General features: G+C 32.1%; 1 protein-coding gene across 10 annotated transcripts in view; it reads right to left on the bottom strand.

Moving 5' to 3' along the window:
• Positions 1 to 15,739, bottom strand: part of LOC129755323 (acyl-CoA-binding domain-containing protein 5) — a 36,681-nt gene that overhangs the window by 4,977 nt on the left and 15,965 nt on the right. For all 10 annotated transcript variants that reach the window (XM_055752342.1, XM_055752273.1, XM_055752492.1 and 7 more), the window contains exons 3-4: positions 653 to 764; positions 486 to 567 (exon numbers count right to left, since the gene is read on the bottom strand). In XM_055752342.1, the coding sequence (XP_055608317.1) occupies positions 486 to 567; positions 653 to 764 (194 nt within the window). The remainder of the gene's footprint in view (positions 1 to 485; positions 568 to 652; positions 765 to 15,739) is intronic.

Genomic DNA, 15,739 nt, shown 5'->3' with positions numbered 1-15,739 from the left:
CACATTTAATTTTCATGAAATGCTGGCGGAAGCAGTTGACATGTCTAAAAAAAGAGGATTTGAGGACCTTTTTGTAACTTCTCCAAAGAAGGCTGTTTGAGGCCCTATAACTTTTATACTGAATGGATACGATTGATGTCACAAAAAATGCTATTTGAAGATCATTCCGTAACATTCATGCTCGCGTTGGCATCTCTAAGACTTTATATGATCACAAGCATTGACTTCATTCCTCCCTCCCTCCTGAGGGCACAAAATACACTGGCATGAATGGCTAGTGTGAAGTCCCGAACCTAGAGCCTATTAAGGTCCGAATACAGACTGCCGGAAAATTGACTTCATTGCTGGCTAGATTCTGCAAAGGTCAGTTGTGTTGTGGTAGCGATTGCTCATCATTGTTGGTAGAGTTTGGCTCTCATGCACTGTCTGTGTGGTGGGAGCGCAAAGACAACTTGTATCAAGATGCCTCACCAGTCAGTACTCACCTTCTTCAGTTCGTCAACATACTTTTGCATGGCGACTTCCTTCGGCATGTCGCCCAGCCGATTCCAGGCGTCCCATTTCGCCCTAAAATCGAAGAATATTGAATTATTTCTACGATACTTCTTTGTTTTGAAATCTGTGATCCACTAGAATGAATGGGGCTACTTACTTGCTGACGACATTCCAGAACGCAGGCTGTCGCTCCGTACACTTTCCCTTGGTCGCTTGTTTGAAAAGCGAATAGAAAGTCAATAGCATATCATTGCTGGGCTGGTACGGACCTGTGGGGGAAAAAATGAACACAAGTTAAGCCAAAGATTGAGAAGTTTGAAAATTGAATAGATAGAATAGATAGTAGAGAAAATATGACTGAGGATTGATAAAACTAATTGGCAACAACATGACCGTTTCTTGTTCGTATAATGTCTATGGTAGATGGTAGTTTCAACATTTTACAAAGAACAGAATTGAATTTTTGCTAGATCGATGCACTTATCATACAATACAGATCGTACAAATCCGCCAATATGTGTTCAAATAACGGGTGGCAACTAAAATTTTGGTATTTTTTTTTTCAGGCCACAATACTCAAACATAAACGAGCTCAGAGAAAAAAGAGAGCGTGTATGTGTTAGCTTTTCTTTTCCTCTTTTCGCCAGTATTTTTGGTTGAGTTTAAGTTTATCCAGTTTTGCTCAAAATGCCGTCGAAACAAGAAGCGTTTCACGAGCGCGTTGTACAGTTCTACAAACTGCACAAAAATCTCGGCAAATAGCATACAGTACAACATTTTAAAAGTGAAAATGTGGCGGCTTCCGCTGTTTACCATATCCTTAAATCCCCAAAAAATACTCGCAAGCAAGGTAGTGGCAAACCAGCGAAAATTATGGACGCAAAAGGACTTCGTTCTCTTTCTCGTGCCTTCAACAACTAGGACTCACTGAGCCAACGGGATGCCGCCAAAAAGTTCAATTGTTCTCACCAGTACATTGGCAAGACATTGAAAAAAGCTGGAATAGAGTGCCGAAAGAAGTCAAGAGCCCCAGAACATACTGAGATTTCGACTCTTTAATTCCAATGCCGCTGGATGATAAAACATTATTCCGAAAAATATTTTGTATTGGATGACGAAAGTTACTTCTCTGTTTCGAAGACGCACATCCCCTAAACGATCGATACTATTCCAAGGACAGTTCTACTACATCTTTGAACATTAAATCCAAGCTCAGACATGGAGGGATGAATGACCCCATAGCTGTTAAAATCCCAATGATCAAATAAATAAATAAAAAAAAAAGCTCAGACATAAGTTTGAACAGAAAGAGATGCTCTCCATTTCCGAAAGAGGTATTTCTAAGCCATGGTTCAAGCCGTCTGGTTTGGCTATCAATCAAGATGTATACCAGAATGAATGTTTGTACACAATTTTGATACCGTTTCTACACAAACATCATGCAGATGGAAATTAAGTGTTTTGGCCGGATAAAGCGTCATCGCATCATGTCAAAATCCACAATTCCATTCGATCCCATTTTTACCCAAGAACCACAACCCGACAAATCTGCTTCAGTGTCGCCCAACCGAAGATTTTTTCGAAACTTTGGGCTAATTGGAGAGCCAAGAACTGCAAACAATTAATTGGTAGAATCAAGAGGTGTATTCATGAAGGCCGAACATGAAGGCCGTACAACGCTCCTGTTCCGACATCGAAAGGAAGTTTCGACGAACAGCCGATTATGGACCGTTTTCAACTGTTCACTAATTTTTTTTTTTACAATGGACAATGTACCTTTTAACACAGAGAACAGACGTACAAGCTAGCCTTTGAAACATGTGTAAAATTTCCAACGACCGTTTTGAACCAATTTTTGTTTTTTGGCTGGGCCACCAGATATCTCCAAACCAACCAAAAAGAATTGTCAAAACCAAACTGGAAAAAAAAACAAAATTTTGGTCAGTTTTGAACGGGTCGTATGAACTGTTTGACATGTTTCTAGAAATTCACTATTGAAGTTTCGTGACACTTTCGTCACGTTGCATAATGGAAAAATATCTTAAAAGCTAATCACTATTTCCTTCAAGCTAGAAGTACTAAACTTTGAACAATGTTGCATCTCATTGTTAGTGGTACTCGAAAGTAGCCCGCTTGGAGATGTCTAGAATAAATTCTTTTGGGTAAGATTGATCGTCAAGAATGTTCCTAAATGACTTGATATAGTCGATTCGTCCTCTGATGATAACCGTTCAAGCAGTACAAAAACTTATTCCACAAAACTGTTAGTTATTTTGATTGTCTCAGTAGTGCAAACATAAAGGAAGTGGAATTCTATCCAGCCAAAGGTAATTCTTATTGCATTTATCTAACAATAAATTGAACCCGTTAATTTTAGAGCGGCATTAGTTTAATTATTAATTTAGTTCATATACGATAACGCCTTTACGAAAACTAGGCACTTGAAAATTTCATTAGTAACTTTTTTTTTTTTTTTGAACGGCGCAATAGATGGCACTGTTTCAAGTCAATTTTCAACGTATTTTTTGGATGTCAGTATTTGAAATTTTACACACTTTTTTGAAGATTTTTAGATCGAGCTTGTACGTCTGTTCTCTGTGCCTTTAATTCCAATAAATCAAATCTTCTTTCTTTCTTATTTCGCAGCTTGAAAGATAAATTCCAAAATTTTAGTTGCCACCCGTTAATTCTGATTATAATAATTAAATGGCATAACGGCTAGAGATTTAAGACTTTATGAAATGTACAGCTGAATAGATGAAGCGAGTTTTTTAATCCCTGAGAAAAAAGGGAAAAAATAAAGCGAGTGTGCTTTGTACAGAAGTAATGAAAAGGACAATTTGTGTTTGTTTGATGTTATTTAACGGCCATTTAACAACTTAGCTTCATACTGATAGTTAGACTTTCGCTCCTTACTGACTGACTATGGTGAAGGGGCGAGGCAATCGCAGGCCCCTTCACAATAAGCCCAAACTGACTAAGGTGTAGATGTACACAGAACCGATTTTTGGATTAAAAAAGTGTACTTTACTACTACTGGTCGAAAATAGATGGCGTTTTCGACCAAAGATCTTCGAAGTCCCTGATCGAATAACAAAATTTCACTGTTCCAGCTAGATTTTAACAAATAAAAAGTTTTATTCAAGGTAATTTTTTTTTAGATCAGCTCAGAATCAGCCCAGTTTCACCATACTTCCATTTACAGTATGGGAGTATGGTGAAACTGGACTGATTTTATTCTATGAAAGCTTTAAAATCAATGAAAAATGATTTTTTTTCCATAAAAAAAAGAATCGCAAAAAAACAAAAAAACCGAAAAGTGTAGGAATTCGTCGTGCCTTATTTCGATAGCCACCAAGTGTGAAGATTCGGTTTTCTCGAGTATCGTATCTGGTTTCCAACAAAATTATTTCAGCCCATATACATAATTAATTTATTCATTTTAAAAATTCAACTAAACAGAAAAGCTTATTTTTCATCAAATTCTTATTATCTCCATGAAATTTTATGTATAAAAATATAGTTACGAAACTTGTTAGGAACTATTAATATTACCAGCTGAAGTCTGTAAAATCAAGTACTTTTATTATTTCAATCAATATCAATCTCAATTTGATCAAATCAATTTCAAATCAATCAAAAGTTTGCCAATATGACTTTAGTAGAATAAGTTTTATTTGTTGAAAAACATCAATTTTTATGACATTTTAGTTTTTAGTTCTGAAGACCACAAAAATCATAATCAAAAATTTTTAACAGCACCTGATAGAAGACATTTCTACAATTTCAAAGTGGTATTTTGCCCTGCCCTTCCAAGCAAAGTTGTCCCATTAGACCGCTGCAAGTATGGACATTTCAAATTTTAAATTTTACACCTCCCATAACTTTTTTTGATTGTTTTTGCTGCCAGAAATGGCAATAAAATTTTTGGAAGCGATCTATCCAGTTCTGAACTAGCGCAACGAGTTTTAATTTTGTATGGAAATTTGTATGGGAAAACAATTTTTTTTATTCAAAAATCGCCACAGATGTTCTGAAAGTTACAAAAAATATAACTTTGGATGAAAAATATTCCTTGATTTTTGCAGTACATTTCATGTGAATAAAATACAAACCTAACTTGTACCCTAGAAAAGATATTCGATGTTATTAAAATAAAATTTTTATTTTAAAAATTAATTTTTTAAATTTTAGCTTTTTTTACTGCTTATTTGAAAGCTGTGAAACCGTAGGAAGAGCCTAAAAAATCTTTAAAAATTGCTTTACATAGCTATTGAACTTATTGATTTATAAAAGCTTTGCAAAAACATTTCATGAAATTATTAAAAGCTCTAGCAAGCAAAGTCTAGATACTTTTCAATAGAATCTGATTTTTTATTTTAAATGTTTTAAATGTTTAGCTACTTGTCGTGTTAGCAAAAAATGAAGCTTAAGAATAGTCAAAACCAAAAATCAAAGACCAACATCATTTCAAATTTATTTGAATTTTTTTGATGATTTAATGTGCAAAAATTTCTTCTTCCATACAAAATTGAAACGCGTTGCGCTAGCTCACGAATCAACCAAATCATCTCAAATTTTACACTTATGCTTGATGACCCAAAGGCATCGAAAAAACATATGGGAGCAAAAAGTCATTTTTTGCAGCGGTCTATTATCCCATGGGTAAAAATGAGCAACCGAGAAAAACGCGATTGAAATTTCAACTATTTTTACACTTTTTCTCCTAAACTGAAATTTCCTCCACAATTTTATCGTAGTGAATAATTTAAGATCATTAATTTACAATGTCATTTGTCAAAAGAAAAAAAAAAAAAACATTTCCTACAACGGACAAAATATAACAGCCAAAAATGCTTCGTGTGACACTTTTGCGTATAGAAACAGATTGTAACGAATATGAGTTCCACGGAGAACTGTCACCCGGCTATACTCTCTCTAATACTTGAAAAGCTTTTATTATATTTTTCTTGCTAAAAATCAAGTTGAACAATAAGTTAAGGAATGGATTTCTCTACATCACTATAAATCTACACTTTCAGGTCTCGGAATGAAACTTTGAGTATTGATTATGATTTCTATCAATTTTTAAAACATTCACTAAAAGCTCCTACCTCCTTTCCTACCAACTACATCAGCATTCTTCTCGGTGGATAAGATTAAATTCAACAGTATAAAATTATTTACAACTATTTTCATATTTTCAATTATTTTCATACAACTTTGCCTGATGTAACATCTACATGGAGACAACCACCTTGATGGGAATTTTGTAGAAGTTCTGTGTTTTTATTCGAAAGTGTTTCTGTTATGTTTCTTTTCGCACAAATGTAAACAAACGGGTACCTAAACGGTTTTTAAAATATTCACTGATATATAATTATTAATTAAGGTTTTCTCCAAAATCTAAGCAAGGTAAACTCTAGTAGGGGCATGAAAGAGTCAGTAAGCAAACGAAAAAAAAACGGAAAATACCTGCTACGCAACCTTCGGCACAACCAGCAGCGTGCATTTCGCTCGGTTGAGGTTGAGCGCAGATATAGGTTACGTGTGTCAAAGGCATGTAATTTGGATTCGTGTGTCTAATCGATACCGGTACTAGGGTGGCTGCTCATTTGCACATTTCATGTAAACAAACCAAAAACCCTATAGCTTGTACCCCAGAACAGATATTCGTTATTATGTATACAAAAAAAATTCTTTTGAGTTTTTGACTGTTAAATTGAAAGCTGGTTTATCGTAGGATGAATATCAAAAATCGCAAAAAAAAACTGCTTTGCTTAGCCAATGAGGTAATCAATTTATATAACGTTGTCAAAAACATTTCATGAAATTATTGACAGATGGTTGATTTATGATTGGTGAATGTAATATTGTTTGAAAACAGTACATTTATTTAATGTCCTACGTTTCGGTCAAGATCTTTGCCATCATTAGGAAAAATTAAAAAAAATAATTAAAACAAATATTTTCTGCTTTGAATTTTAAATGTGTTCGACTTTCAGAGTGTATATAACATTTCTGACGGCTGATTTTTGTTGGATCTTACGAACCTATTTTTAACATAAATCACTATCAGTTTTTTTGTTTTGATGTAAAAAGTTTCGTATGTACCTAAATGTATTTGCTTTACACTAGATTTCTTGTTGTCTATATAATTTTTATTATCTGTGGTTTTTTTATAAGTTCGATTCTGTTGTGTTTTTCTGTTGTGAAAGTATGGATATGAGTATCATTTAGGGAGGCCTTTTCTTCAACAAAGAAATCCATAGGGAGAGGAAAAATAACACGAACTAAAAAAGATCAACAAAGAATGCCGACTCAACGGATCCAAAAAAAAAAAACATAAACAAACCAATACAGGGCTGGTAGCGGTTTGACAATGAAAAAGTAGTGACTTTAGTGACCAAAATTTGAAAAAAAGTGCCAAATAGTGACTTTGAGGACCGAATAAAGTGACCAAATTGTGACTATGTAGATCAAAAAAAGTAACTTTGACGTACAAAAAATGTGACCAAATCAGGCCCGTGTGAAGGACCCGCCCATGGGGAGAAAGGGGGGGGGGGGGGGGGGGGCTTGTTCGAAATTCAAATTTAGATAAAAATAATAACAATACCGAAAATAAAAAATTGAAAAGGAAAGGGTTTTCTTACACCGTTTGTCAATCATGTTCAACACACAAACTAAAAAAAATGACTGATAAACAAAATTTTGGAAACATATTACAATGAATGTTTCAAATTTTAGATGAGTCAAGAAAGTAAGAAATAAATTAGTTTCAAAAGAATTTCTTAGCAAATTTAAAATGAAAAAAATATGAATTCTAAAATAAATGTCCAATCTTGTACAAAACTTACCATGAATAGATGTTAGGAAAATGATAATAATTGTTAATTTTTATTCATCTAAATATGTCATTTTTTTACTCATTTTCAACTGGAAGTTTAGTAAGAAATTCCGCTGTATTTTTTTAATTTGAACAAAAAATATTTAATCACGATTTAAAATGTGAATTACCGATTACTGCATAAGAAATGAATTTTAAACAGAATTTATTCAATGTTCGATGGTTTAATTTAATTTGATAAAAAGAAGAATATATTTATAATTATTTTAAAAGTGCCAGTTATATAAGCCAGACATAAAACCTCCAGTTATCAAAATTTTATTTTTGAAGCTTAAATAATAACTTCATGTTCAACTACACTGACAAAGAAATGTTAGAAAATGAGTAATTACGTAAATGATAAAAAATGATGAAAAATTAAAAATAATTAGTTCAAAACTTTTGTCATTAATATTAAAAGCACTAATCAAATACAAAGTTAGTTAACACTGCGTATTAAAATTTATTTTTAAAGTTGCTACTTAGAACAATTTTTCAAACTTTTTAGATTAATTTAAAAATCATGATCGATCCAAAAAACATGATTTCATATAACAAATATTAATAAGAAATTTTTAAATTTTCAATCGCCGGTTTTTAAGCTTGAAATTACAAGCTCTGAGTATTTTGTCTCGTTTGATTAAAATATTGGGTCCTGAAAGAACAGAAGCTTTAAATTATGTTTTATTATTAAAAATTTGGAGTTATAGGCTTATGGTTGAAGAACACGAAAATTCAGAATTTAAAAACAAGGAAACAATTGTCAAAAATATGTCTTAAAAATTTAAAAAGTTTGATTAAAAAAATCCGGCAAGTTGATTAGAAGATTGAAAAAAAACTGTACAATAAAATTCGGTGAATTTATTTGAAAATTGAAAAAAAACAGTATGGAAATAAAAAAGATTAGTTTTTAAAAACATTTCAGGAGGAGTTTTTTCAATAAACATGTTTCACTATAACCATTTTGGTGCTTTTTTTTTTTTTTAATTATTGATTTGGTAAATAGTGTCCTAAACTAGAAATTTTGTCAAATTCGGCCAAACACTTTTAGTTTTGGCGATAAAGAGTTTATTACTAGTAAAATCAAACATTGATAGATAACTAATTATGGAAAAATGTCATTACAAGTATTTTTGACATCACAGCAGAAAGCGTAGAAACTTGATTCTATTCAAAGCTCATCAATCCATATAAAACTTTTATTTTTAAATAATATGTTTTTGATTTGAGTTTTTGTAAAAAAAGTGCAGAAACTTCTCTAAAGATTTAAAATAATTTTCAAAAGTCATTTGAATAACAAAAGCTGATGGAAATATTGCATACATATTTAGATTCGGGAACTCAAATTAGTTGAAATTACCGTTTAAATTCATTGCACCTAAGAAAAATGTAAATTTTGTGGCCTTGTGTAAATTTTTAAAACCCTTTCTTTTAAGTATTTAGAAGAACAAAAAGCACGAAATAAAATTGAGTATGAAATTGTTTTTTTTTAAGTATATTTCATATCAACATAACATTTGTTATGACATAAAATATTTTTTTAATAAAAAAAATGGTTCGTTTCAATCTCAATCATAGTTACACATCTTATTAAAAACCCATTCTAAAGACGATATAGGGTTTTTGTATATCAAGTTTTGAGTTCCAATACAAAAGGTTGATTGAACTAAAAATTAAAATCTACAATCAAAGTTAGTTTCAATTCATGTACGTCAAATAATGTCGTGGATCGAAATGTCTCAAGCCAAGGGTGATTCATGTCGAAATTCCGCCGGAGGCGAAAAAAAATTATGACTGACTGATTACTATTTCATTTCATTATTACTCTTTCATTGGTTAATTTCGGTGAAAAAAGTGACTTTCGGTGATAAAAGTGACCATTTTTCAGAAAAAAGTGACTTTAGTGACCAAATGATGAAAAAAGTGACTTTTCAGTGACTGACCCAAAAAAAGTGACCAAGTCACTAAAAAGTGATTCGCTACCAGCCCTGCCAATATAACACACATACTATCACAACAGAAAAACACAACAGACCAATTTCACTTTAAAAACAAACCACAGATAATAAAAATGACAAAGACAACAAGAAGTTAACGCTATTACACGGACATATTAAAACAAATTAAAAAACACTGATAGTTATTTATGTTAAAAATACGTTCGAAGAATCCAACAAGAAATCAGCCGTAAGAAATGCAATAAACACAAACAGTACACACTCTGTATGTAGAACACATTTAAAATGTTAAGCAGAAAATATTTCTGTAAATATAACAATTTTTTTAGGATTTCCCTGATGATTGCCAAGATCATGGTCGAAACGTAGGACATTAAGTAAATGTACTGTTTTAAACAATATTTTAATTGAGAAGCCGAAACGTCCACAATAAGAATATTGAAAGCTATAGCAAGCCAAGCCTGTCATTTTTAAATACTTACCATTAACCGCACTGATATTTACCAGAATGAATAATTCGCCGGACTGACATTAACCAGAATGCACTTTACCGGATTTAGAATGTTTAAGTAAAATCTATAATTGTATCCCGTTTACCAAAAAACTTTTGCCCAGAAGACTTTTTTCCAGAATGAAAAAAATACCCAGAAATATAAAATTGTTAAAGCTTTGGGTACTTTAATTAATTTTATATTAACCAGTGTGCCTTTTAAAAATCTTTTTGGTAGCCGACTCCTCACGCTGCACGTTTGAACTTGAAAGACATAGGTATATTGTCCTTCAAGCTGTCGCGTGGCGAACGAGCTGAGCGATTATTACCCTTAGCTTTTACGCAGACCTATGAAGCTCCGGCAGACCTAGACTAATGTTAAGGGCTAAGTTTTTTCTGGCGCTTGAAATGCTGTGGATTTTTCATCATGGGGAATTGCTTTGCGTGGAAATGGAGCACAGCCCAAGTCTATACATATAAGAGCAAATCCGGCAAATTGTAGTTCCAGTTGATGGTTGCGGTTAATAGTATAGTCCGATAAATGAAACTCCGGTAAATAGTATACAACCCTTTTCAATGGATTGAGATTTTTAATTTTTAAATGGATTTCATTTCAAGCTTGTTTGAATTTTCTAGATGATTAAATATGCAAAAATGTCTTCTTTCATCCAAATTTCAACAGAGAGGGGAAAACATTTCCTCCAAGACTTTTCAATGTGAAACAGTTACGCAGTTCTTGGGCAACCCTATATTCAAATGTCTACTGTCAGCACGTTACTTTTATTGAAATAAGCGCGGCAGGTGTGGTGTGATCGCTTCGTACCGTTAAAAAAAACAAACACGTTTCGTCATCTCAGATGCATTATGATGTCGATTGGAAAAACTGGTTCGTTGAACTGATCTGGTCCGGTTTTAGCGAGGACTCGAAATTTCGATCATTTTAAACTTGTAAACTCGGTTAAAAAAATGAAGATATATTAGACAGAATTTTGAAGCCACAAATGCAATGTTGATTTTAATTTTCAATACCACAGGGGTGAGCAACCTTTTCATATAACAAGCCCATTTTAGTTTAAAATCTCCTCGGCAGAGGTAATAAAAACAACGCTTATTAAATATAAATTTCCATTGCTTTCTTTATGGTTGATAACAGAGTCATTATAACAGTATGTGGTAGTACTGTAATGTAAGTAATTTTTACATGAGTAAATTTTTCAGAAAAAAAAATTGAATTTTTCCATACAAACCTAAAAGTAAAAATTTACTCATGAAAACGTTACTTAAAAAATTTGCGAAAAATCATGGATGAGTTTTCAACCATTACAAGGATTTGTAGACCCCAGGATTGGAAAAATTCAAAAATTACCTCAAATCAGTCTACAACATAGGTAAGTGATTTTTTTTTCAATTAGCAATTTGTAACTAATCTACGTCCTCGTTTCCGAAACATGTCTTTTCGACTTTTTTTCCTTCGACTTTGCATAACGGAAAAAAGAATGATTATCACAACCTTGACTTTGACTACATTTGCCACCGCAACGGAGGGCTGATAAAATTTGATGAAAAAAAAAGATCGGATTTGTCAACAATGCCACTTAACTTAAAAGGCATCGACGTGATCAAACCATACTTTTTCGGGACTGCACCAGCACTGGGGGGTTTAGGGGTTCAACCCCCACACCCTCCCCCCATGGAAATTTTTCCAAGTAAAATTTTCATTTCTAGAAATGAATTCACCGTAGTAATGTGAAATGACTTCATCCAAAAAGGTGTGTTAAAAAATTTCAGAAATTCGGCTCATAGGCTTAGTCACTCTAGGCCTAAGACATTTCATTTTACGACAGTTTATAACCTTCACGAATTTTAACTTATTTTTAATTGTCAATTTCGATTTACAATCAAATTTCTAAACATTACCTCGTCTTCAAAATTGTTTTTTTTTGTCTAGGGAAGTGTATCTAAACAAGTTCATCCATTACTTTCTTACTTAACATTTTGATAATAAAAAAACTGTTATATCATTACAAATTATATGCTGATATGAAATATTTTCAAGTGAGCAATTTCAGCGATAATTTTATATTGTGTTCTTTGATCTTCTAAATTTTTAACTCTACATACAAAAGGGTTTTAGATGAATTACACAAGGCCACAATTCACATTTTTCTGAGGTGAGAAAATAGCTAATTTTGATTAATTATGGTACCCCGAAACTTTTGGAAATAGGTCAAAATTATTTAAGAAAAATCTGATCTTTTCTGACATAACTTTGACATAAAATTATATAAGGGTTTTTATCAACTTTCTTCAAGTAATTTTGACTACTGCGAAAAAAATATATAAAAAACTGTCTCTTGAGTTATCAATTAAATTCCATAAAAAAGATTTCAAAAAGTAGGACGTTTTTAGAAAAAAAAACTCTTTCTAAAATGTTAAATCTTATCATTTTCATCACCGTTAGTTATTGAAAAAAAGAATAGAAGGTTAAAAGAATTTAATAGATACTCAAAATGAATGAGTAGAATTTTATTAGAGGCATTTTCATCATATGCCATCAAATTGTTCCTCATGGAACTAATTTTCATTTCCACATTCTTGAAATGTTATTACTTAAAAAACCTAACTTTTACCGATAAGGGGGCATCCATAAATTACGTAACGCTCCTAGGGGGGGGGGGGGGGAGGGAGTAAGCGCTATCGTTACGAATTGTGACATAGGGGAGGGGGGGAGGTATGCTCATCGTTACGTAACGATTTTTCCTTAAAAATTTCAGTTTCATTGCAGCTATTTTGATGTCATGCAATTTTAGCAGAATGATATGCAAACTAAAATCAGTTTAAAATTTGTGAGCTTCAATATGATTGAATTGGATTGTAACCTTTCCTTTTTGAAAATTCTGAGATTCCTAGATTCCTTAAAATGTGTATCAAATATCTGTGAAATAACCGTTGGAAAACCGAATATTGGGTACATTTATCCCCAAGAACTCAATTCAACCTTAAGACGGAAATTTGACTATATTTTTTCTTAATTGATTAAAAAAATGCAATTTTGATTATTCCGACGAATATTACTAAGTGGAGTATATTTTGCGTAACAAGTTATGCTCTTTGAACAAAATAAAGTAAACAAGGTAGATCATCAGTTTACAAGCACAGAGCAACTCGTAATAAGACATTCAAATTTTTTATCAGAGAATTTTCATCAATGAGTACTAAGAAGCGATTCTGATCGATAATAATTCCGTTTTAAAGAACATTAAAAAAATTTAGGTTCAAATCTGTTTTGCTCATCGAAAATCAATATTTAAAAACATGAGAAAATCGGAGGAGGGGGGGTTATTATCAGCGTTACGTAATTTTCATTGGGGGATTCGTCGAAGCGTTACGATTTGTGACATACGGGGAGGAGGGGGTCAAAAAATTGCATTTTTTGCGTTACGTAATTTATGGATGCCGCCTAATGCAGATAAATTTTATCAATATTTCATATTTATTTTCAAACAAATTTAACAATTTGTACAGTATTTTAAATTTTCACAAAAAAAAAAATCAGGAATGAAAACATAATCTTGGAAGCCTATAAATCTTAACTTTTAGTAAAAAAAACTATGTTTCTTGCTTTCGTCCTTTCCAGGACACAATTATTCAATAGACGACCAAAAAATATTCATAGCTAGAAATTTTAAACTATAACTGCACTGGAAAATTTATAAACGTTTAACTAATTTTATTATTTTTAATCCTTTTTTTGAACCGATCATAGTTTTTTGAAAGATCTTTGAAAAATTCGAAAAATGATTCGAAATAGTTAATTTTAAGCTTAATTTAATGAGTAATGCTGGCTAAATTAGTATTTACATTGTGCTTTGAATATTTACAAAAAAAAACTTTGAATTCCTTATTTTTATTAATATAAGTTTCGTGTTCGATTATTCAAGAAATCATTCAATGCTTAACCTGTTCTTTGTCAGTGATAATAAATTGAACATGTTGTATTTAAAATATTTAAGTTATTTTTGTAAACTTCAGTCAATCATAACCTTTCGTAGCCTTTTATTTTGATAACTGGAGGAATTTTAATATAATAGCAAAATTTATCACTGACTATGATTCCTGGCACTTTTGGAATATTTTTTTTCTTCTTTCATCAAATTAAATTCAATCATCATCTATGTGTTTTGAATAAATTCTGTAAAGTTCATAATGGATCTTTTTTCATATACAAAATTTACTTTTCAAATCATGATTGAATAATATTTCAAATTCAAAATGATACAGAAATTTTTTTATTCATCTCTTCAATTGAAAATAAAGAAACGAAATGTAATTTATAATGAATAGAATGTAATTTATGGTGAATAGACTTCTACGAGCTGGATCAGATGTACAGTTTATGTGGAGCTACTTGGAGAATAATGTTAGTCCGCCGAACGTATCTGCAATTCCTAGGAAGTATTCTCACGTCAGAACCATTGTACAAGAATCTGTGTACTTATCAGATACCCTACGTCGTTCGCCATTCTCATCCGGTATCTACCAATTCTATCTCCAAAGACTGAAAAACCCGAAAATCGTAAGAGACAATCCACAACGGAATGGAAAACGATCTTCAAAAACATCCACTCCAAATATTTATCATCCCATCAACGGTCTGCGTGGTTCTTGGTCGTTCATAACAAAATAGGGAACAACGAGCTTTTATTCAGGAGAAACATGTGAGCAGATCCTTATTGCGACCTATGTCCTGGAATTACTGATGACTTGGAGCACTTCATATTCGGCTGTTGCGACACCAGGAGATTATGGAATTACCAGAGGAACCTATTCTCTAGCGTCGATAGAAGGACCTTGAGTCTTCAAAAATGGACTGGATATTTCCCAACTTACAAAGTTTCCGAGGAAATACTAGAAAACTTTTTCTTCAACAGTTCGCTGCTATGATTTGTTATATTATAGAAACACCGAAAATCGACCGTGATGTAAATAGTTACAAATTTTACTTATCTACTATGTGAACCTAGACAATAAAATCATAAAAAAAAACAATTATTACCATTTTGCTAAGTAAAATATTCATGTTTAATTTCTGACCTGATCTGAAATTTATTTTAGAATTCGAATTTAATATCTTTTCAAATCTGATGTTATATTTTATGTATTCAATTTCTGTGCACTGATTCTGGTTTAATTAGAAATTTTTATTCGCATTTGTTTTCTGGTGTTTCATATGGAAAATATGGACTTAAAATTTCTAGTTAAGAATAAATATAATCTTTTCAAAAAAATTTTTTTGCAATTTACCGAAACTTACATTGATTTGAAACATTGATTTATTTTGAATCGTATTATTTTTTCGAATTTGTGTGAAGGTAAGAAAATGGTTTAGAAATCAATTTCCTTATTTATTGTGCATTTTTGGTATTGTTATTATTTCTAGCTAAAATTGAAATTCGAACCCCCCCCCCCCCCTCTCCCCATGGACGGGTTCTCCACACGAGCCTGTCATTGAGAAATGGGGCACTTTCTAACGGTTATAACTGAATTTTTAGTTATCGGACATACAAAATTGGACAGCGTTGGATTGCCTGTAAAAAGTACTAAACCAAGTGTTGCAGCACAAGATCAAAAACTACGATTACCTAAAGCTCATCAGGAAAGTCAAAATTTATACCAGGATTTGAAATAATGAATAAGCGAAAAATTAAGTATATATCGCTGAAATGTCCAGTTAATATTTCTCTGAGAGGCTAGAAGTTCGGCCCAGCAGCCAGTCATGTAAACCAAACCTCGAACCACAATTTTTTTCTACTTTCAGAGCTTGAAGTTGTAAAGCCAGTGCCAAGCTAATGCAACAGATGAGTTTTGACGGACGACAAAACTTGAAGGAAAGAAAAACAAATTTCTACA

This window comes from Uranotaenia lowii, chromosome 1 (assembly GCF_029784155.1).
Source record: "Uranotaenia lowii strain MFRU-FL chromosome 1, ASM2978415v1, whole genome shotgun sequence".
NCBI classification, from domain to species: domain Eukaryota; kingdom Metazoa; phylum Arthropoda; class Insecta; order Diptera; family Culicidae; genus Uranotaenia; species Uranotaenia lowii.
Note: the sequence above shows the minus strand (reverse complement) of the source record. Positions and strands in the feature narration are given on the sequence as shown.